Source organism: Nycticebus coucang, chromosome 20, assembly GCF_027406575.1.
Source record: "Nycticebus coucang isolate mNycCou1 chromosome 20, mNycCou1.pri, whole genome shotgun sequence".
NCBI lineage: Eukaryota > Metazoa > Chordata > Mammalia > Primates > Lorisidae > Nycticebus > Nycticebus coucang.
In genome coordinates this window covers 44,999,501-45,022,507 of record NC_069799.1, presented here as the reverse complement: position 1 = coordinate 45,022,507, position 23,007 = coordinate 44,999,501, and the positions used below count along the sequence as shown (strand labels likewise).

At 43.1% G+C, this 23,007-nt stretch overlaps 1 protein-coding gene across 10 annotated transcripts in view; it reads left to right on the top strand.

Moving 5' to 3' along the window:
- SVIL (supervillin) overlaps nt 1-23,007 on the top strand; it is a 267,829-nt gene that overhangs the window by 194,289 nt on the left and 50,533 nt on the right. For 5 of the 10 annotated variants that reach the window (XM_053572488.1, XM_053572489.1, XM_053572487.1 and 2 more), the window contains 9 exons: nt 178-348; nt 1,343-1,377; nt 1,949-2,010; nt 2,483-2,622; nt 5,362-5,442; nt 7,071-7,314; nt 7,926-8,502; nt 9,313-9,535; nt 15,614-15,743. In XM_053572488.1, the coding sequence (XP_053428463.1) occupies nt 178-348; nt 1,343-1,377; nt 1,949-2,010; nt 2,483-2,622; nt 5,362-5,442; nt 7,071-7,314; nt 7,926-8,502; nt 9,313-9,535; nt 15,614-15,743 (1,663 nt within the window). The remainder of the gene's footprint in view (nt 1-177; nt 349-1,342; nt 1,378-1,948; nt 2,011-2,482; nt 2,623-5,361; nt 5,443-7,070; nt 7,315-7,925; nt 8,503-9,312; nt 9,536-15,613; nt 15,744-23,007) is intronic. The other 5 variants (XM_053572485.1, XM_053572484.1, XM_053572486.1 and 2 more) reach the window with 3 other exon arrangements.

The window sequence follows — 23,007 nt, the reverse complement described above, 5'->3', positions numbered from 1 at the left end:
CTGCCTACTAATGGGGAGCTAGTGGATTGTGTTGCTGGAATGTTCCACCGTGCATGGTAGAGGCATGCAGAGGGTGCTAGTCGTGTCTATGGAGATGCATAAACCTTTGCTTTTATTCTCTCTCTCTCTGTCTTCCCATTTCTCTTCTGTATACTCCCTACCCTGTGATTCTAAAAGCCACCCACGGGTGGAGAGGGCCCCCAAAGGAGTTGGCTTGGCCACCAGTGTGGAACAGGAGAGAGGGTCCCGGAAACCAAGACGCTATATTTCTCCTGGTGAAAGTAGAAAAACTTCTGAGAGATTTAGAACTCAACCCATAACCTCAGCAGAACGACAGGAATCGGATAGGTAGGCACGTGTCTATGTAGTTTCCTCGTCTGGGAAAGTAAAAGAAATAATACAGGATTTTTACGAGTTTTACCACGACGATGCTCCTAATTCTGTTTATGTAGGATGACGTTGATTCCATAATTCTTCCAGCTAATCTATAAGGGATATTTGTTTGACTCATATGTACTTTTAAAGAATGTTGGCCTTTACAATGGTATCCCAATACGTTCACGATTATTTTTAAAATTTCAGATTAATATGAGGGTACAAATGATTAGGTTACATTATTTGCATTTGTTAGGTAAAGTTCAAGTTGTAGTTGAGCCCTTCGCTCAGGGGGTGTACTGTATACCCTTACATTGTGCCCACTGGGTGAGAGCACGTCAGTCCCTTCCTCCCCTTCCTCATCCCCAGTCTCCCGTCCTCCCTCCCCACTTGACTTAAATTTTGTTTTTCTCTCCTGGGGGGATGTAGTTGTTTATCTGTTGGTTCTTATTAGTATCTAGTACATTGGCCACATGCTTTTCCATTCTTGTGGAATGGAAAAGTGCAGTCAGATGGTAAGAAGTCCAAAACGTTATTTTTCTTCACTTAATGTCTGAAGGTTTTTTACGTTCTCATTAATTTAGAATCCAGATTGAGTATTCAACCAGATTTTACCATAAAAATAACTAAGGAATTTGATATGTCTGTCTACTTGTGGTATCAGAGTTTTATATTTAATGGTCGTATAAGATTTGTCTCAAGATTTATCACAGGTTGTGTTCAGCAAGTTACACTTGGCTTTGTACTTCCTCCACCCAGTGTGCACTTGGGTGGGATGGAGAGTGCATGTCCCACGGCACCTGTAGCCACTGTGCGTGTGTGTTCACAACCACAGTCACTGCCAGAAGGATATTCCTTCAGAGAGCTTCACTGCACTTTTACTATTACTTTTTAGTATGATGTTTTATTTGGATTTTCCACTCCCACCAGCTAATTTTTCACTATTCTTTACTAATGTCTTTCCTAGGAGTACTTCACATGCGGAAATGCCAACTATTGAGGGCAAGTATCTGTTTTTCTTTTTCCTTCTTTATCATCTTACCTAGATTAGATCACAATAATTAAGAATGTTTGGCTTTTCAAGATAACACAATGATGAACTGTATCAGTTTCTTCCTTTTCCGCAGGGTTTTCTTTCCCCTGTGAATATAAAAGAAAAATATAAAAAGTTGAAGGGTTCAGATGAGCTTTTCCAGGTTTTAGAAGGAGTTAGAGAATCACAATGTGAACAATATAAAAACAACTGAATTAAACCCAAGAAGCAGGTTTTTCTTGTTGCCATTACTATTTAAAAATAAAAGAAATTTCCTCCCCCAAATCTATTCTTAAATCTCAATGGGATAAATAAGTAGAGTAGAAATCACTGTCCAGACAGGGTTTGGTTTGACTTGTGGTGGAAATCAGTACCTTTTCACTGAATGGGTTCCCCCAAAGGGAAAGTATTGCCCTTACTATTTTAGTACATCTATGCTTATAGGCGAAGGATTTCCAGGTCAGGCTTGGAAAGGTTTTTGGAGACTTGACTCGGATTCTCTTAACTGTGTCCAGTTTTTGTGCCTGTGCCTTTTCACAGATGAAGAAAAGGTGGATGAGAGAGCCAAGCTGAGTGTGGCTGCCAAGAGGCTGCTTTTCAGGGTAAGGTTTGCTGAAATGCATGATTAGAAATTGTAACAGCTGTCACCTGTAATCCCAGGCTCTCAGGAGGGTGAGGTGGGAGGGTTGCTTGAGGCCAGGAGTTCTAGGCCAGCCTGGGCAACATAGCAAGACCCTCCCATTCCTGCCCCCCTCCAAAAAAGGGGTGGGGGGAGAAAAAGAAAAAAAAGAATCGTAACCCTCCCAGAGGGAGACTCCCGACTCCAGTCTTTTTGTGCCCTTCTGGACACTGTATGGCCTCCCGGTTCCAGCCCACCTGTTGTCCTCCCACTCTGTGACTGGTTCGGGCCACCTGTTGGTGCACTCAAAAACTGAGTGTACAGTTCTGATGATGACATGAAGCTGTTATCGGGGCCCCTCCCGTAGGTCCCATGGGAGAACAGGCAGCGACATTTTGCTGCCCTGATTCCCTTCCCTTGAATTCATAAGGATTCCGCCATGTCTCTAATCCCAGGAAATGGAAAAATCCTTCGATGAACAAAATGTTCCAAAACAACGCTCGAGAAACGCGGCCGTGGAGCAGAGGCTACGCAGGCTGCAGGACCGGTCCCTCACCCAGCCCATCACCTCCGAGGAGGTGGTCATTGCAGCCACGTGAGTCCCCGTCAGGATTTCTTCACCTTGGCTATAATGTCTTCTTTTTTAGAAATGGGAAGATGGTTTAGCTGGAAGCTGCAGAGAAAGTTGATGCTTAGGGAGGTTTCATGTGCTGCCATGTCTCTAAACTTTGTAATGGTATGGGGTGTATATTTTTTTCTCCCTGAAAAACAGGAGAGGAATTTTGTCTAATTTATTTATTTACTTTGGTCTGTGTATATTGGACTATTTTTATTTTTAATTAATTATTTGTTTTGGTACCATGACTTGGATACAGACCACATATGGTCTTTAATCTCGTTTACAATGAAGAGCGGAAAATGTGAAAGCAGATGGATTGTAGAATGAACACCCGGCTTCAGCAGCGACCCCTGCCGGCCTGCCCTGCTCTACCTGTATTCCCATTCCCATTCCCCTTCTAGCCGTACTACTTTTCCAGCAAACCCCAGACACCTCATCATTTCATCTACAGATATATCAGAATATGTCTCTAGAAGATAAGGGTTTTTTGTTTGTTTGTTTACATTTTGCTTTGTTTTGGAGACAAGAGTCTTAACTCTGTCACCCTGGGTAGAGTGTCCTGGCATCATAGCTCACAGCAACCTTAAACTCTTGGGCTCAAGACATCTCTTGCCTCAACTTTTCTATTTTTAGTAGAGACAGGGTCTCACTCTGGTTCAGGCTGGTCTCAAACTCCTGAGCTCAAAGAATCTACCTGCCTCGACCTTTTAGAGTGCTGGGATTACAGGCATAAACCATCCCCCCACTCCCACCCCCGCCCAGGGTTTGCTTTGTTTTTTTTTTTTTCATCTGTTTTTGAGACAGACTCTTACTCTTTCTCTCGGGTTGAGTGCCATGGTGTCATCATAGCTCACAGCAACCTCAATCTCCTGGGTTCAAACCATCCTCTTGCCTCAGCCTCCCAGAGTGCTGGGGTTACAGGCATGAGCCACCACACCTGGCCAGTTTGTTTTGTTTTTAAATAATCACCAACAATTTTTGAAAATTGATTGGCTGTTTGATAGCTTTCGGTCTGCAGGGAGTCATGTTCAACCACTCTGTTGCAGGGTATTCAGAATTGACTTTTCACAGTAATTCAAGTATAAATACCTGCTTCAATCAAGTACAAGTTTTTTTTATTAGTTTTGTAAAAATTGGTTTGGGGCTTGACTTGGACACACACATGCACATGTGCACACACCCTTCCTTTAAAGAAATGACGTTTCTGGGCGGCGTTTGTGGCTCAAAGGGGTAGGGTGCCGGCTCCCTATGCCGGAGGTGGTGAGTTCAAACCCAGCCCCAGCCAAAAACTGCAAAAAAAAAGAAAGAAAGAAAGAAAGAAATGGGGCGGCGCCTGTGGCTCAGTCGGTAAGGCGCCGGCCCCATATACCAAGGGTGACGGGTTCAAACCCGGCCCCGGCCAAACTGCAACCAAAAAATAGCCGGGCGTTGTGGCGGGCACCTGTAGTCCCAGCTACTCGGGAGGCCGAGGCAAGAGAATTGCTTAAAGCCCAGGAGTTGGAGGTTGCTGTGAGCTGTGTGAGGCCACGGCACTCTACAGAGGGCCATAAAGTGAGACTCTGTCTCTACAAAAAAAAAAAAAGAAAGAAAGAAATGAAGTTCTTCTCATTCAGGGCATTGATTTCCCAAGAGATCTCTGTGTCAAAGCCCGCTCTGTGAACCTGTCTTAGAGTAGTCACGTGCACTTTCTTCCCGTTTCCCTCAATATGCTGGTGTATTTGTGGATAAGTACATTAATGCACTCATTAGGAACTCCTAGCGAATTAGTTGGTTTTTAAATACACACACACACACGTATATACACACATTATATACAAGGTGGCCATAAAGTTTGTGTGCAAACATTTTAAATGCATACAAACTTCATGGCCACCCTGTGTGTGTGTGTGCAAATATACATAATATTATATATATATTTTGTTTGTTTTTAATGGCTAGTGTAAAATCAGAAGCAGCTGCCCATGGGAGGAAAACAGTAAATTTAAGGGAATGTTATCTCCTATTAAGGTTTAATGAAACTACTTTGATGTGTTTATAGGTTCCATAAGAACACTGATTCTTTTAAAAATTAGATTAAAGTGGTGGCTCACGCCTGTTAATCTTAGCACTCTGTGAGCCCACACTGGTCAATTGCCTGAGCTCAGGAGTTCAAGATCAGCCTGAACAATGAGACCTCCTGGCTAGTAAAAATAGAAAAACTAGCCAGGTGTTGTGGCGGGCACCTGTAGTCCCAGCTACTCAGAGGCGAAGGCAAGTGAGGCATTCGAGCCCAAGAGTTTGAGGTTGCTGTGAACTGTGACGCCACGACACTCTACCCAGGGTAACAAAGTGAGACTGTCAAGAAAAAAAAAAAAAATTGGAATGATGAGAACACCACTCTAAAACATAATATACCCTATTGGTGTGTGGATGGCTAGTATCAGCTTATTTTAGCTTTTGTTCTTTGTTTTATTTTTCGAATCAGGACATGTGTTCCAAAGACAGCGTAAAGTCTTTCCATGCTCAACACTTCACTCTTCCTCCATCTGCTTTGGGTAGCTTCTGTCTCTTATTTCCTGAGTTTGTAACTGCTTTTCACGTTCTGTTGTGATCGGCAAATACTTTTTGTGAAAATGTTTGATGTAACGTTTCCGAATGTAAAACTATGCCGTCTTTAACGCCTCTTTTCTTCTCTCCCCTTATGACTGTTTCTTCTTTGGCAAATTGCTTTTAAAGTGAACCCATCCCTGCTTCGTGCCCTGTCACGGCGAGACTTCCTAGTCCCACTGTAGCTAGGAGCACTGTGCAGCCTGCCAGGTACCGGACAGAAATAGCTGCATGCCGCACCCCGGGCGAGGGTGCTAGACAGTAGACGCGTCTTAACGTCTCCAGTTTTGTTTGAAAGCAAGTCAGCGCAGTGAATCGTTCCCAGAATGTGTGGCGTTCTGTTTTGTCATAGTATAAGATACTGATAATTTCATGTCAGCTCGCATGGGAAAGCGTCTCATCCCCCTGCTTCCGTTGTGTGTTGGAGCTAGGGTCACAGCAACTCACCTATTTGTTTTGTTTCTGTTTTTCTTAAGAATGGTCATCTCAAAGAAAAAAAATCATCTAAAACACTAGCACTTGAGATTCATAGAAAAATGGGGCATTAACATCAATGCTAATAAGGCCCATTTTTTTAGAACACAGGCAGACGCAATTTTAACAATTAAATTGTGATGTTTTATAATGATGCCCTGAAACCATGTAAATATCCCCTTTATTTTACTGTTGTAGGCCTAAATAAATACAAGGCTAATATAATGACAGTGGAGGAATAAAGTTGGCTCAACACAGAAGCGGGAATCTCTTTAGGGAAGGAGGTTTCTGCCCGCCCAGTTAGCTGCCCCTGACCCAAGGAGCGCCCCAAGGCTTGGGCTGACTTTCTCAGCGGCCTCCTTATGTACTTGAGACAACGGAGATGGCTCTTGGGTGTGGGACATCTTGTGAACTGGTGATTAATTGGGGCCAAGGCAGAATGCACTCCTTTGAGATCTGGCTTTGCCAGTGGCAGTAAATCACCTTAAAAGCCTTTCAGGATCCACAATAACCGTGCAGACTAGAAGCCTCCTTCTCTTCCACCTGGAAGTTGGAGGGATTTACAATCGCCTGAAATTTTCCTCATTTTTCTGGTTTCTGAGAATTACAGACTGAAGTACCTTCTAGAAAACTAGTGGAAACCTGTGCAAGAAAAAATGTTATACTGAAAAGAGTGAAAGAATCTCAAAGTGAAACCATTTGTGTTGAGCGAGTAAATCGGAAACACTATGTAATAGATCACGTCATTGACAGAGGGCTGTTTTGTTTCCTAATTACAGTAGAACCTCTGTAAGGTGATCACCCAAGGGACTACAGCAACTGGTCAACGTACAGCACTAGGCCTGTCATACTGATACATACATGTGGTACATGTCCAGTACGTCAACTTAGGGAGGTGGCCATTATAGGGAGATGGTCAGCTCTAGAGTTCCTACTGTATTTAAAATTGAAAGACTACCTACCGAACCCAGATCTTTGGATAATATCTAAATGTGGTGTAGATAATGCCTTACCACTCCATTTAGCCTTATTTCTTACGATACTAAGAATAAAACTTCTACAACACAACTTCTGTCTCTAAGATAAGGTATATCCAAGCTGACTTAAGTTTCTTAAATAGGAAATTAGTTTTTAGAAAGAATTCAGAGCTAAAAAGCTGCTCTCCATGGCATTGATAATATTAGCTTCCCATCCCTGCCTCACCGTTCACAGTCTTGTTAAATTGCTAAACAACTGTCCACCCCTGTCCTAAATCTGTATAGGGCAGAATAAGCCCTTTGCAAAAGTAAGTGACACTCTGAAGAACGTCAACATGCAAAATGTGTTTGTTGTTACCCGTGTTACTGACTTTTTATTCCTTTCAGATTACAGGCATCTGCTCACCATAAGGCTTTAGCCAAGGACCAGACAAATGAGGGCAGAGATTGTGCTGAACCAGGAGAACCTGATTCCTCCACTCTGAGCTTAGCAGAGAAGTTGGCCTTGTTTAACAAATTGTCCCAGCCAGTCTCCAAGGCTATTTCTACCCGAAACAGAATAGACATGAGACAGAGGAGAATGAACTCTCGCTATCAGACTCAGCCAGTCACCCTGGGAGAGGTGGAACAGGTGGGTGCTCTTTCGCTTCATTCCAGCGCACGCGTGCATTCTTAAAATACAGCAGCACAGAGACGGGCATTGTGGTGGGCGCCTCTAGTCCCAGCTACCTGGGAGGCTGAGGCAAGAGAATCACTTAAGCCCAAGAGTTAGAGGTTGCTGTGAGCTGTGACGCCACGGCACTCTATCCAGGGTGACATAAAAAGAAAATATATAGCAGCACAGAATTACTCTGAGCTTCATGATATCATTATGGGGATCTACTGGTAGACTGTGTCACCTGCTGGTGATCTGGTAATAATGTCATTCCTAAGAAATATAACCATGGTGAGTATGTTTCTCCTGTTTTCATAATCCACTTACTGAAATCATGTGGACCGCGACCATTTCAGAGAGAAAAAATAGGATGTACAATAGGATGGCCTTTCACGCCATAGGCCTTTGTTTAATGAGATATATTATCTAAGTATGCCCAGAAGGGATTTTTTTTTTTTTTTGCCACTAAGGTAGGTAGTGAAACTGCGTCAGATGTTCTACTTCTGTTTATATCAATTCATACATCAGGACTTACACAGACAATGCCATTCAATCAGCTTTTTGCTTTTTCATTGTGTCCCGCCCAGGTGCAAAGTGGGAAGCTCATTCCTTTCTCGCCCACTGTTAACACGTCTGTGTCCACCGTGGCACCTACAGCCTCGCCAATGTTTGCAGGGGAACTTCGGGCAAAGCCATCTCTTGAGGACAGTGCAGGGGCCACTGACTACAAATTGCCTTCTTCAGTAGAAAATTCGGATTCTGCAGTCAGAAGCATTCTGAAATCCCAAGTGTGGCAGCCTTCGGTGGAGGAGAGGGGAAACAAAGAGATGTTGAGGGAATCTGGAGAACCAGAAAGCAAGCGAGCCTTGGCAGGTGACGACAGTGGCGTGAAGAAGTATGGGTCCTTCGAGGAAGCCGAGCCGACCTACTCCGTCTTTAACAGAGTCAGGGATGGGGACGTCCACAAGGAACCTCGCTACGCAGTTCCCAGGAAAGGAAGCCTGGAGTTAGCTAATCCTCCCCTCGCCCATCTTGGTGATGAACTGGAGGAATTTTCTACTGGGAAAACCAATGCATATGGGAACTTGGACTTGACAGACAGGCAGCCCTTTGAAGAGAAGGTGGATGTGGAGAATGTCGCGAGCAGGAAGTTTTCTCTAAGAGGTAAGTGACTGCTGCCCCTGGAGTTCTAAAAAGCAACTAGTTTTTTAGTTTCCAGGTGACTTATTGTCCGTGTTGGTGGTGCTCTGATTTAAATTACAAAGGCAGTTTACAACTGGCATTGGCTAAAAGTTCTGTGGGAACTCTCCCCCAAACTTCTCTTCCACCTAAATCTGGCATTTTTAGTGGACTATTTGAGTTTTAAGCAATAAAAATACCTGAAGCCCTTTGAACATCTTGATAAGGATTTCTGATGACTTTTGTCACATTAACTCACATGACATTCTGAGCAGCTCAGCTCTTTTGGCCCCTTTTAAAGTTGATGAACTCAAAAGGTCCAGGGCTGGGGAAGTACAAGGAATAAGGCCGTGAACCTGACCTCTTTCTTTCCACGCTTCTGTCTTGCAGGCTAGGAAGCTATAACCTGTGAGACTTTAAGCCTTTTTCTACCTTTGCATAAATGATACTGTACATGTTAGAATAGTGGTTTGGTTTGTGAGTGTGGCCCATTTGCAATGTTCTTGTTTTGGAGCAGTGGAAATGGTCCAAAATCAGCGTAGTGAAAGCTGATTTCCTGTCGTGTCGAGACAGACCAATTGTCACGAAGCGCCTTGCTGTGTGGGGTAATTGGTTGGCAAGTTTGGTTTTCTCAGAGAGCATAGCTTGCTGCAGATTTGCATAAATCCAAGTGGATTGGGTAACCCGCCCTGTGCCCACGGACTGAACTCCCAAGTGCTGCTCTGCTGAGGGCTGAATAGCTGGAAGAGTGTTTGCCTGGGGAGGAAGTGCTGATTTTGCATCTTTCCTTCCCAGCGGCAGAGTACGGGGAGCCCACTTCCGAGCAGAAGGGGACAGCTGCTGGGAAAACAGTCACTCAAACCTCAACCCCTGTGACCTGGAAGCAGCAAGATTCTTCCGAACAACTGCAGAAGCACCAGAAGAATCCATGTGCGATGTTTGCTGCTGGAGAGATCAAAACACCAACAGGAGAGGGCATCCTGGAATCGCCCAGCAAAACCATGTCGATTAAAGAAAGGTAATAAGATTCACTCACTGCAGAGTAATGCCGTTGGGGAGGAGCTGACAACTGGCTTTTAGAAAAAGATCGGGAAGATGGGCAGAGAGATGCTTTTATACTAGAAGAATTATGGGACACAGAGGTATTTGAGAGTAAATTGCATTCGCCCCAACCCCTGGCTTGGCAACGCTGAAAGGGCCCTTTCCAGACTCAGATAAGGAAACAAACCAAAGCAGGCTTTTTCTCACTTCATTTGTCTTTATTGTACCAATTTCTCTTTCCTAGTAAATTCTTGGATGGTCTAGTGATGAGAGCTGTGATCCCGACCGTTTGCCCTTCAGATACACGCAATGCAAACTGAATACACAGACTGCTTGCAACGTTGTGTGAAATGTATACAGAAAGAATGATGTTGAATTTATATATAGGGTATCCATCTTGGAGATTAGAATCCAAGTTTTGTTTACTTTACAGGAAGTACAATGGATACCTTTTCTGCACTCTTTACTTAGGAATTTTATATCAGGTGATAGCTTTGAAAGATTGCATTTGAGTATCATATAACACTGTAACCTCATTGCCTTCAAAAGAATGAGGTAGGATTGAAAGGGTATGTATAAATGGGGGAGATGCAGAGAATTGGAACTAAACTATTTCCGGCATGTATTTTTCTTCTTAACCCTTAATCAGAGTTGGCTTAAGCAGCCAAAGATGCCCTGGTGACTTCACCCAGGAAAACTGGGTGAAGAAGTCCCATGCACTCCCCAGTAATATTGTCTGAAACATTTCCATCATACAGAAGTTTTCTTGCTCTGTCAGGCCCTGACCACTCTTACTTTTCCAGATGTATTTCAAACTGCTTAAGCCTAATTCCAAACCACAACGTTTTTCAAACCAAGATCTTAGAACGTTATTTATCAACTGTTAAATAGATGGAGCCTTTTTCAACTGACAAATTGATAAGATTATTACATCTTTTTATTTTTCTCCTTTACTTAAAATTCACAGCAAATTAGACCTACTGTGTAGAGCGGGCGTAGGAAAAGGGGTCAGGTAGATAACAAGACTGATGTCTTCAGTCAGGGAAGTAGTTTAACCTGCCTGGGTGGAAGGCCTCTTCCATGAAAACTGGGCTCAAAGTATATTTGTTCCCAGAGATCCAAGAATGAACAACCAGTTAGGGGAGGAGGAAGAGCTACCCTTTAAGAAAATCAATGGTAGATATCACTTGTACACAAGTTCTGATGTTTTATACATCAGAAGATATTCCAGGGTAAAATCCCAGTGGGAAGTAGTAACGTTATACTCCCTTTCAATGTCTTTTAAAGAGATCCCCATCTTTGGGTATATTCTCTCTGCTGGGCCTCAGAACTTTTGATGAAGTTCTGAGTCTATTCACTGTGCAATAATTCTTGATCTACTTGCTTATTTTAGTAAATTTTAGTTGATCGGTATCTTTCTGAAAGCAGTTTTAATCCTACTGTAAAATTCTCATTTTTAAAACTGTGAGATACTATAAAGGTGCACCTTCTTCACCTGGGCTTTGTAGACATCTAAGGAGTTCCAGACTAGCTGTAGGGTTTCTGTGAACTACCGGGGAGTCCATTCAGAATTGAATGTATACATACAGAAACTGACAAGCAGAAACTATACCTTATAACAGTCTCAGAGAAGCTCATGATAGTAATGAATGCTTGTGACATGTCCAGCTATTCAGTTTAGTTGTTAAAATATAAAAAAGCAGGAGGAATACTTGACTTATCCCCTATGTTTGTAATCAGTTATGCTAATACACAATATATTGCCAGGATCTTTTCCCCCATACCTTGATGGCACTCTTTTTCATACTTTGCTGAAAATAACTAATCTTCATATTTTTATAATCCATTTGTGACAGCTTTTTCCCTAAGTGGGGCTTTAATTTCTCCCTCTTGTTAAAATGAAATAATAAAGCTTGACCTATGTAAAATAAGAATGTTATTCCTATACTCATTTGCCTTTTCTTTGTTAAGGTGGGATATAAATTCATAGGACTTTCACACTTTATTTTAAACTTTCAAACTTTAACTGCCTCTGAACTGCTTCATTTTACTGAAGGAGCCCCTAGGGCCCCATAGTTAATGGAACTGACTGACCCCAGGGGTGGTCTCTAGGTCTCCCCCTGGTCCACATGGCAAGGTAACTTCATATTCAGATACGTGTTATGACAGGAGAATAGGATAAGGACAGGAATTCTAGCTAAACAACAGTGTTAGACTCACCTTTCCTTAGTAATTTTCTCAGTTCAGCTGTTCTTTAGGTGGCTTGTTTCAAATCACTCAGTTTTAAATTTCAGATTTTAAGACATAGAGCCTGGAATTTACATATTAATTTTTCCTTCTTCGTTTCTGCCAAATAGCGGACCACTAAGGAGTGAAACTCTGTGTCTCCCCCAACCTTGTAGAATCGGTCTCTCTCCTGTCTGTGACTTGACCATATGGAGTTCCCCGTACTGAGTGCTACCGGATGGCACACACAACCTTTGTCGTTTTACTGTAGTGTCTCATTAGTGCTGAAGACAGTCCTTAGCAGGAGGCAGGATTAAAAAGTGTAGAACTAAGAAATTTTAGGCAATTCTCCACGTACTCTCTTTTTAGAATACGTTTGATACTTAAAAGAAACATCTAAAAGTTCTTTCTCTTTCTTTGTCTTCTTTGACATCTATTTGAACTGTAACCAGCCTAAAATTTAGGTTGCAATCTGCCTTTTCCCACCAGAGAATAAAACTTCTATTCGTAACTGTCTAAATGATTGGTGTTAAATTGTCCCTGTTGGGAACTGCTGTGAGAAGCATTATGAATCACATCAGTTATTTAGGGATAAAATTGGGGTCCATGTGCTTACCTTGTAGCTGGGCCATCTCAACCACTAGAGGGCCCCAGATTTATGTAAGAATAGGGATAGAGCTCTGACTCCCCTATGTTCTCTCCTTGACTAATCCTTGATTTGAACCCCCCCTTTAAAAGACGTCTTAGTTCACGCCTCCAACCTGCAAACTAGCCAAGCCTGAGATCTGATCCAAGTACTCATCAGAGCTATTCATCCCTATCTGAAATCTGTGGGGTGCCTGGGATTCTCTGAAATGAGGAAAAATTTCTAAAGAGAGAGAGGGAGGAAGAGAAACCCTTTATTTAGTATTAGGGGCCTTGGTTGGCCTGCTCTATATTTGACCCAGTCCTGACTGCTATGAGCCTGAAGTTCTTGTTCTCACCAAGCAGGGCTTGCATTGCAGAATTCCCTGCCAGCCCTGGCAAGAGAAGGAGACATTTCTCCGGGTGGCCCAGCAAGCATGTGTCCTAGTGGCCCTGGGCCAGGCCTCGGGTGAATAGGCCAATATGCCACTCTCTGGGTTTGCAGCCTCAGACTAAGCAGATGCCCAGGCTCCCAACATCACAGTCCCACAAATAGCACTTGGACTTGGTATATATGAAAAGTGCTGACAGTTGTTTGAATTGCACAGGGAGGAATTTATGCCCCGGGTAGGGCCAGACATTTAGTGTCCTCAGCCCTCTTACAGCACAGTGGTCTGTGGTGATTTGGGGTGCCATGAGATCGCAGGGGGAGAGAACATGCTGGGAAAGATCTCTTGCTTTCTGTAGCTTCTTGAACACCCAGGAGGAAGCCTAAAGTGACAGGAATAACGTGCAAGTTTTGGTGCGTGTTATTTTAAAGTTATTCATCATTTGTACTCTGCCATCTAGGGCTGGGTCCAAGGACCATGTGTGCTCAATCGAAGTATGGTTTCTTCCATACTATTTTGGTTAGTCTGTAGTCTTTGGAAGTTCTGAATGATGACTCTGCCAGCACATGTAGAAGGAAAATTTCAGGGTTTGGGAATGGAGGGATTCCAAAACCCTGAAAGTCATGATTTGAAATAAACTCAGTTCTTGAGGCCAAATCGGATTTTTTTTTAATTCCCTCAAATCATTTGGAATCCAGTCAGATTAACAAGGTGGATGGTCAAGATGAGTAACTACTGGTCTGTAGTAGTTGTCGATATGAAGGGAGAGACGGAAGCTGGTTCTGAGGCCAGTTTGCAAGGCAGATATTGATGAGATGGGAAGGAAAAGAGTTTCTTCACTGGGTTATTAAAGTACTGGCATGCTTGGTGAGAGTTTTATTTATTGATGCATTGAAACCTTTGAAAGTTCTAAGGCAGCCTGCAGATGCTAATTATTCCTTTTAATGGTTTGATTTTGTGAGATTCATTTCTCTTATTAGAATAAAACTGACTCAATCAAAATAATTGGAGAAAAGATGACTCATGGTCATTGTGTAGTATGTGATAGATGCGGCAGAGTGAAACCTTCAAGTACACGACTCTCCCAGCATGCAGGGAGCTGTTAAACATTGTGAAATTACAGACTTTAGGACTGAATAGGATCTTGAGCCAAATGGCATCTACCAGCAATTGAGATCTTGTCGTCTACCGCGTAGCAGAAAGGAAGGGAGGGAAAGGAAGAGATTGGGGAAGAGGAGGATAGGTCCACGGTTCCAAGCTCCCACCTCCTTTGGGGAATTCCTTTCTTCATCACTGAGTTTCCGCTGAATGAATAGACAAGTATAGGTGATGATTATGTATAAATGTATAGGTATCAATGGATTCTTGATTAAAGACTGTCAAATTGATTTTCTTATTTGCTTAATAAAACTTTTATCATACCCAGTAGAACCTCTCTAGCTGACCATCTCCGTACATTGGCCACCTCCTTATATGGACCTAATTTTCACAGACCAGACATGCACCCCATGTGCGTATCAGTACAGCAGGCCTAGTTCCTCATGTTGACCACCTCTGCATGGTGACCAGTTGCTACAGTCCCTTGGGTGGTCAACTCACAGAGGTTCTACTGTAATATATTTCATCTTATCTCCAATTCACATATTTAATGATATTAAAAAAAAAAAAAACTAGGAGAAAGGCCCTTAGAGCACACCTATTCCAGTTCCTGCTAGGACAAATAAGGGCAAACGAGGTCTCTGATGGAGCTAATGGCCAAACTGTGATCAAAGCTAATGTGCTGTTTATGAATTATCAGTGATGTTGACAAGACCTGGTCCATCAAACCTGGCATAGAGGAAACAGTGTGTAATCTTTTTTCCTCCCTAATCTTTAAATTGTTTGAGCATCAGTTCAAATGAGGTTAATCATCACCATTTTTTTGCCTTTTATCTTTTCCATGTTTGTCTTTCCAGCTTTAATGCCTAAGACTTCCTCACTTATTATAATACAGTTAGCCGAAACAGCCTTACGGTCATTAAAAAAAAAAAAATCCTTTCATATAGATTATAATATCTAAGCAACTTTCTATCAAGTCACCCCATGGTTTAACCAAAGTAGGTTAAGTAACAGTCTCGTTAATTAGATTCTTTTTTTGTATATATCTTTCCCTTGAGGAAAGTTGAAGTGATGATTTTTTTTTTAATGGGTTTGTAGAAAATAGTTTCTGTCTTAACAAGATGGATTGGAAAGACCAAGTTCATTTATAGGAAGGGAACAAGGCCGAGAATACAGGAAGGAAAATAGTCATACGCCTCACATTTTTTCTTTAATTGAAAGGAATGATATTAAGAGATTGTAAGTGCTTTGTAGCTTTATGTTTTTAAGCTCATTTCCACAGTATGTTCTGTTAAGAACTATTACAAGTGTACCACACAGCTTTAGTCTTTTAGTGTTATTTCACCAAGTGACCAGAAGGGGTCAGTAGAAGACACTTTTCTCGGGGGATGGTTGCCTTTCTCTCTTCCTTGCTCCCTGCCCAAGGGCAAAGGAGACCCAGATGTTCTTTTGCTGGAATGAGGGTGCACCTTTTATCTGGCAAGTCAGATTTCAGCTTTGCGTTTCCTTCAAGTGTAAAATCTTGGGAGCCACCTTAGAAAAGGGACTGTACTATTTTTCCAAACATGCTATCTTCAGAATAAATGAAATTCCAAAAGTTACAGTGAGGTCCCAGAGGTCATTTGTTGGCCACAGACTTCCCACTTCCCTGAATTATGGTTTCATGACAAGTCAGAGTTTGGTGCTGAATTCTTCTTGGCTGGCCTGCTTCCTCTTAGATTGGCCCTGTTGAAGAAGAGCGGGGAGGAAGACTGGAGAAACAGACTCAACAGGAAGCAGGAGTGTGGCAAAGCGTCCGCTGGGAGCAGCCTGCACATTCAAGAAGTGGGACAGTCGCTTGCCAAGAAGGTAATGTTCTCCATGTCAGGAAAAAGCGTTGTAACTAACATCACGCTCGGAAGTGCATGTGTGACTTAACTAATTCCTACTCTGCCGGGCAAAGCATTGGTGCATTCTTGCCCTTAGGGCACACGCTGAAAGGCTGTCACATAGCAGCTGAAATTGGGATGAGAGTCTAGAACGGGAATCAGCAAAGCACACACACTGCATACACAACCAAGTGCCCAGTTTTAAAGTGTGTGCTTTTCCTTCAGTTTAAAACCTTTTTTTTTAAGAAGTGTATCACTCTGTTGCTCCAGGCTAGAGTGCCATGGTGTCATAGCTCACAGCAACCTCAAACTCCTGGGCTCAAACGATCCTTTGGCCTCAGCCTCCCAAGTAGCTGGGACTACAGGAGCCAACCAACTATCACAACACCTGGCTAGTCTATTTTTAGTGGAGATGGGGTCTTGAGCTTGCTCAGATTGGCCTTGAGCTCCTAAGTGCAAGCAATTCACCTGCTTCTGCCTCCCAGAGTGCTTAGATTACAGGTGTGCACCACCACACCTGGCTAAAACTTTCTTAAATGAAGTCTGGCTTTACAATGTTATTAAGCCCTTTATAACGAAAAAATCTACTTCACTACTAACAGCTTATAATTTGCATATAAAATATGGACTTGAATTTCTTGTGTAGAGATTTATAAACCTGAATATAAAAAAATAAGGACATAATTGTGGCCCATGAGTACTTAATTTTAAGCATGTTTCTTTCATGATAAGTGGGCATGCCTCTTATTGAGAGTGTACAACTGGGGTAAAATGACACATTGGTGACACAGCAATTTCTAGGATCAAAAGTCTCCAAATAGAAAAGAAAAAAAAATGCTTCCAATTAGGTGATGACCTAGATCCTTTCTACCTCTAAATAAATTAAGCATCTGTGGAAGAGGGAAAATATGAAATGTGACCTTTATGGAAGTTTAAATAAAAATCAGATAGATGTACACATAAAACTGTGATCGGGATTTCCTGAACTATTTCATGTGGCACTTTTGTGTCTTTGTAGGTTACACTGGAACACTGGAATTCCAGTTTCTTCTTTTCCTTTTTCTTGAGACAGAGTCTTACTCTGATGCCGCAAGCTAGATTGCTATGACGTCAGTCCAGCTCACAGCAGCCTCACTCCTGGGCTCAAGTGATCCTCCTGCCTCAGCCTCCCAAGTAGCTGGGACTGTGGGCATCCACCACAATGACCAACCAGTTTTTCTATTTTTAGTATAGACAGGGTCTCACTCTTGCTCAGTCTGGTCTTGAACTCCTGAGCTCAAGCAATTCTCCCATCTCAGCCTCCTGGAGAGCTAGGCATGAGTCCAGCCTAGAATGGCGATTTCAATTCTCTTTTTTGAAACATACGTGTTGTTAAAGATAATAACTAAAGACATTGAATCCTCAGCCATTTGTAAAGTTCTTAAATATAACCAGATATTTCAAGAGTATACACGGGTGCATACTTTTTTTATACATCATGTGAAGTATAGATTTCAAGAATAAGATCCTAAAGTAAAAGAAAACTGGGCCCCTCATGTAATCTATCCCCAATGCCCACAAATTTTATTCAAAATAATCTTGAAATCATTGGTCCAAGCATACCTTTAACACATACCTCATAAGCAATAATCAATCTCCTAGTAGCATGCACTTCCAGGTAACTTGTTAGTCATTGGGGAAGCTAGGAAGACTCCCCAGCTGGTCAGGTGCTGGAAGTCCCATGGGGCCAGGTGGAAACTAAAATGAAGCCCAAAAAAACACAAAAGAAAGATGGATTCCTTGTAAACAGTAAAATAGGTGCACTGCACTTAGGAGAGTGAGGGATTATCATAGGCAATAAAAAACAAGAAGGTTTTGAGGACGAGATCTGAAGTTATTGGACACTTGGCTAAGATTTTTGTTTGTTTGCTTGCTAGTTTGTTTTTTGAGACAGAGTCTTGCTCTGTCACCTAGGCTTGGACTGCAGTGGTGCGATCATAGCTCACTGCAACCTTGAACTCCTGGGCCCAAGCAGTCCTCCCACCTTGGCCTCTCAAGTAGCTCCTGGGGTTACAGGTGCATGCCACCATGCCTGGCCACTTTATTATTATTATTATTATTATTATTATTATTAGAAATGGGGTCTTGCTATATTGCCCAGGTTGATCTCAAACTCCTAGGCTCAAGCAATCCTCCCACCTCAGCCTCCCAAAGTGCTGACATTACAGGCAAGAGCCACCACACCCAGCTGGCTAAGAGTTTTAGAAGGAAAAAGATGCCAGATTACTACAGGTACCTTGGAGGTAGAAAACCCAGTGCTCTGAAGCCCAGGGCTCAAGCATGATTTAGGCTCAAGTATGAAATGCTGCCTCGGGTCCACGGATGCTGCTGACTCTGTAGCAATAGTGAGTTCGCTGTTCCTCCTCCTCCTCAGTGGCCTAGTTCACTTGGGCCTGAGACAGTAAGCTCTTTGAAGTTAAAATAAGCTGATCTGTTTTAGGCCTTTGTAGTGACGTTGGGCAATCTCAAGTTCTGTTGAGGTCAGATGGCCTCTGACAACCCCTGGGCGCATTCCTCCCCAAGGGCTGTCTGCATATTTCAGTGGCCCCTCTGCTGTGCCCCAATGTGGTTGGCGAGGGTGCCTTAAACCTTGTCTGTCTTAAGGCAGTCCCCAAACAGCTGTGGAGTGCTCCACAAATCACTGCTTGTGAATTGCTTGCTGGGGGAATGCTGCCTTGGAGAGGACTCTGGGGGCACGTGGTGCGTGTGGAGGGGAGCTCGCTGCATGGGCTTGTTCTAGGCTTGCTGAAGGAGAGGTGCTGGAACCTTCCATCTTTACCACCAAGGGCAGTTTTGTGGTCAGTTTATTGCTTCCCAGTTTCTGAATTCCCTTTATGTGCTGTAAGCCTAGTCCTGTTAGCTGCACCCTGTGGAGATATAGAAGAGGCGGGAACAGAGTGGGGGACCCTGTAAGTCACTTCTGTCGCTCCCCGGCAAATCTATACAGCATGGAAGTCAGCACTGCCCAATAACAATATAATGTCGGCCACTTAACTACTTTTTAAATTTTCTAGTCCTTTAAAAAAAAAAAAAGTAAAAGGATGCCTTGAAAATCCATAACGGTTTTGTTTCTGCCAAAGGCTCGGTCCCAAAAGGAAACAAGTCTGGATGCTCTAACCAGCATCTCATCTGACGTCCTACACAGCAAGATTTTCTTCTGGCCCGTGAATAGATTTAGAGGAACCTAAGCTGGAGTTTTCTTTCTTTCTTTTTTTTTGTATTAAAAGATAAGTCATGTCTCTGGGAATGTGAAACGTAGAAGCAGTTCCTTGCTTTCCAGTTCTATCCCCCTGAACATGTAGGCTGATGATTTGGAGTGCAGTAGCACTCACTGTTTACCTAGCTGGCTCTGTCATTTCCCATGAAGAACCGTCTCTTTCTGTCTCCCTCTCTCTCTGTCCCTCCCCCTCTCTCCCCAGCTCTCCATCTCACCCTCTCCGTCTCTTTCTCCCCCTCCCCTTGCCACCCTTCTTAGCTTTCTTTTGTTCCTGGTTTAGTCTAAAGTCAGTGCTAACCTGACTTCAACATTTTCTGTAGCCTGTGTAATTACTTCTAAAGATGGTAAAGCCCTTTGGCTGGTAGATTTGGCCTCGTCTGCCCTGCATGGAACGTGTGCATTTGAGCATAATTTGGGTCCAGTTTTCTCCAGGGCAACTCATTCCATCGGAGAGAGAAATGAAACTAAGCAAAGTCAAGGAAGCCATTTGGCAGGAGTCTCTGTTACAACTAAACTGCAGTTCTATATTTATTTTCACTCGATAATTATTTTAAAATCCCAACCCCATTTTGGCCAGTTCTACACGAGAGTATACACATCGACTCCCAAGTTTTTTTTTTTTTTTTGTGAGATGATTCTTCAGACTTTTTTCCAGGAAATAAAAACCCTTTCTAGAGTTGGCCACCAAAACCCTGGGTCTAGTTCTGAGTTCCAGATGGGGCATTTGATCCTTTATTGTGCTTCAGTGGTTATGAGGTCAGTGAATCCAGCCAAGATCGATGATATCCCCAGAAAATTCAGGGCAGGCCCATCTGCCCTATTTCCATGCTGATTGTTTGCCAAAAGTGAAATTCCGATCACCGTCCAGGAGAATGGTGTCCCTTTAAATAGCAAGGTTGGGAGAGAGAGAAAGGCTGACGCTGTGAGCTCTAAATTAAAGACTGTCATTCTGTGGCAAGGGATGAGTTTACTGGCTGGCTGTGCTACACCACTGAACGCATGTGCATGCCTCTAACTGGACCCAGGCACAGAACGCTTGGAAATGATTGTGATACCCTAACGAAGTCCTTCTCGTCCAATCCTCTGCAATGTTTCCTATTTGTTTTAACCTGTAGGAAGAAGGGGGATTTACAGATGATAATGCCATTTCTAATCTGCTTTGGGTAAGCCTGACTCTAACATAGGTGTCCTCTAGGTGGTGACCAGAGCTGCACCTCCCCACGTGAGGTTCCCTGCATGCCTCTCTGTTGAGTTTTCTTATTCCTATGCAAGATATGGCCTTTATCCAGGGTGGTGGAGAGCTGATCCTGTGGCCTTAAATTATCTTCTTCATCATGGCATGAAAATACTTTAAAGAAGATGATCCTTTATGTTAAATGTTAAAAGTGTCAATGGAAGTCCTGGTTGCCCTCTCTGTAACCGACTAGCTTGTATCAATGAACTCATTTAATGACTGTGCAAAACTGACTCAGGGATATTGATGGGCTTGCCTGGATTCCTGGAGCCTTAGCATTCAAGGAGAAAAACGTTCTTGAGAGGAGAACTGAAATTGCAATGAGTCAATTAACAAAACAAGGTTGGAAAAAAATCATTGTTTTGTCTCTGCCCCCCCAAGCCCACTGCGCCCTGCTCTGATAAACCTCTTTTCACCTTTCATCCTCTTGCTTTGCTCTGTAGGAACCTGTGTATGCTTCTTCTTATTCTTCTGCTAGTCCTGCTGTCCATAAAAACCTGTCTTTTGTATCTATTAACCAGGTGAGGAAAAGCCTATTAAGCCTCATTGCAATTTCTGAGCAGTAGGGAGGAACTTGTGTTTCGTCTGGGGACGTAACTCCTTTGCTGTGTTGAACTGTGATTCCGAGAGAGAGAGAGAGCATCTGAGAATGTGTGTGTGTGAGTGTATCTGTCACAGGGTGCATGCATGTGTGTGTTTAATTAGTTCTTCATATATGAACTTAGACAATTAAGCTCCTGAAGGCATCCTAGAAAAAAGTGCTTCATAACCTCCTTGCTGAACATCACTATGGTCACCAGATGGCCACGGGGAGTGCTTCGAAGGTGACCATAGTGATACTCAGCAATGAGGCACCTTTTCTAGGATGAGTTCGTGAACTTCGTTGTCCAACCTTGTACTTAAGGTCAGTCGCACTCACTCCGTCCATGGCTCAGACTGTCAGGCAGACCTGATGGCATTGATTTCCCTCATGGTCCATGGTTATGAATCTTGTTTACGCGGAAAGTTCTCCATTTAGTCTCCAAGCTTTTTATGTCCTCGATGAAGTCAGGAAAGGCACCAGAGTGTCTTTGCTCCAGCGAAGGCCATCCAATGAGAGCTCGTCCCAGCGGCCTATTGAAATGAGAAACCACAGGTCCCCAGCCCCTGCCCCCTCCACCCTGCGCCCCAGCTGAACCCCACTGCAGAGATGAGACCTGGCCTGGGCTGAGCGACTCTGTGGGTGAATGAGGTGTGATCAGTTTTAGAGCTGAAAGGATAACATTGTTTTTCATTCCCTTTGGAATGGCTCTGGTGTCAAAATATCTCTGCCAAGCGGCTGCATCCATTTTTCCATGACTCCCCGCGTCTCTTCTTCCTCCTTGTGGGACCTCATCCTGTCACTCCACACTCACAGCCTCTGTCTCTTCATGAGCTCACGTCTGACAGTTTCATGGTTGCAGTGTCCCTGGAGGGCCAGTCTCTGGCCAGTGAGAGGCTCAGGTTTGCACACAGGAAGCTGACAGGGAAAGGTGTTTGGCACGCCTTTCCTGTTCACCCCACGTCCTCACACATGGACACTCCCTCCTTCCCCTTTCCTGCCTTACTTTCCCCTCACACTGGAAATGCTGGTTGTGAGAGCTCAGGCCACATACTCCCAAGCTGGTTGTCCACCCCAAAGAGGCTGAAATCTGGGACAAACTTGCCATTCCATCACAAATGGGAAAAGGAGTGACTACCTCTTCTAAATAAATCAGTTTAAGCTTAAAGGAGAAGGCTTTAAGTGTATGCGGTTGGTCATTCATATCTGCATTACTGAAATCATTAAGCATATACAGTCACTCATTCATATCTGTTAGTCCTGCATCCAGGGATTCAACCAACCAAGGATCAAAAATAAGAGTAAAAAAGTTAACCAAAACAATAAAAGTAATACAAATTTAAAAACCAATACAGTATAAAAACTATTTACTTAGGGCAGCACCTGTGGCTCAAAGGGGTGGGGCGCTGGCCCCATATACTGGAGGTGGCAGGTTCTAACCCGGCCCTGGCCAAAAACTGCAAAAAAAAAAAAAATTACTTAACATTTCCATCGTATTTCATGTTATAAGTAACAAAGAGATGATTTAAAGTATGTAGGAGGATGTGCATAGGTTAAATACAAACACCACATTGTATTCAATAAGGGACTTGAGCATCTGTGGATTTTGGTGTCTGGGATGGGGGTGTCCTGGAACCAGTCCCCCACAGACACCAAGGGACAGCTTTATATTTTTTAAATTTATTCTTTGGAGTAGTTTTAGGTCCACAGCTAAATTGAGCAGAAAGTGTGAAGAATTTCTATATATCCTTGCTCCCCGCCCCTACCCCAGCCCCCGACGCCCAGAGCAGTTTATTTGTTACAATTGATGAACCTACATCAGCACTTCATTATTTCCCCAAATCTGTATTTTAGGTCAAGGTTCCCTCTTAGTGCTGTACCACAATCTCTCAGCTTTGTATCCACCATCATAATCTCAAGCAGAGTAGTTCCACTGCCCAAAAATTCCTCTGTGCCCTCCTGTTCAAAACTCTCAGGGCTCAGTCCTTGGCAACCTCTAGCTTTTTGCTGTCTCTATATTTTTGCCTTTTGCAGAATGTGATAGAGTTGGAATCATACAGGATGTAACCTTCTCAGATTGGTGACTTTCACTTAGTAACATGCATTTAAAATTCCTCTGTATCTTTTCATAGTTTGATAGCTTATTTCTTTCTAATGCTAAATAATATTTCATT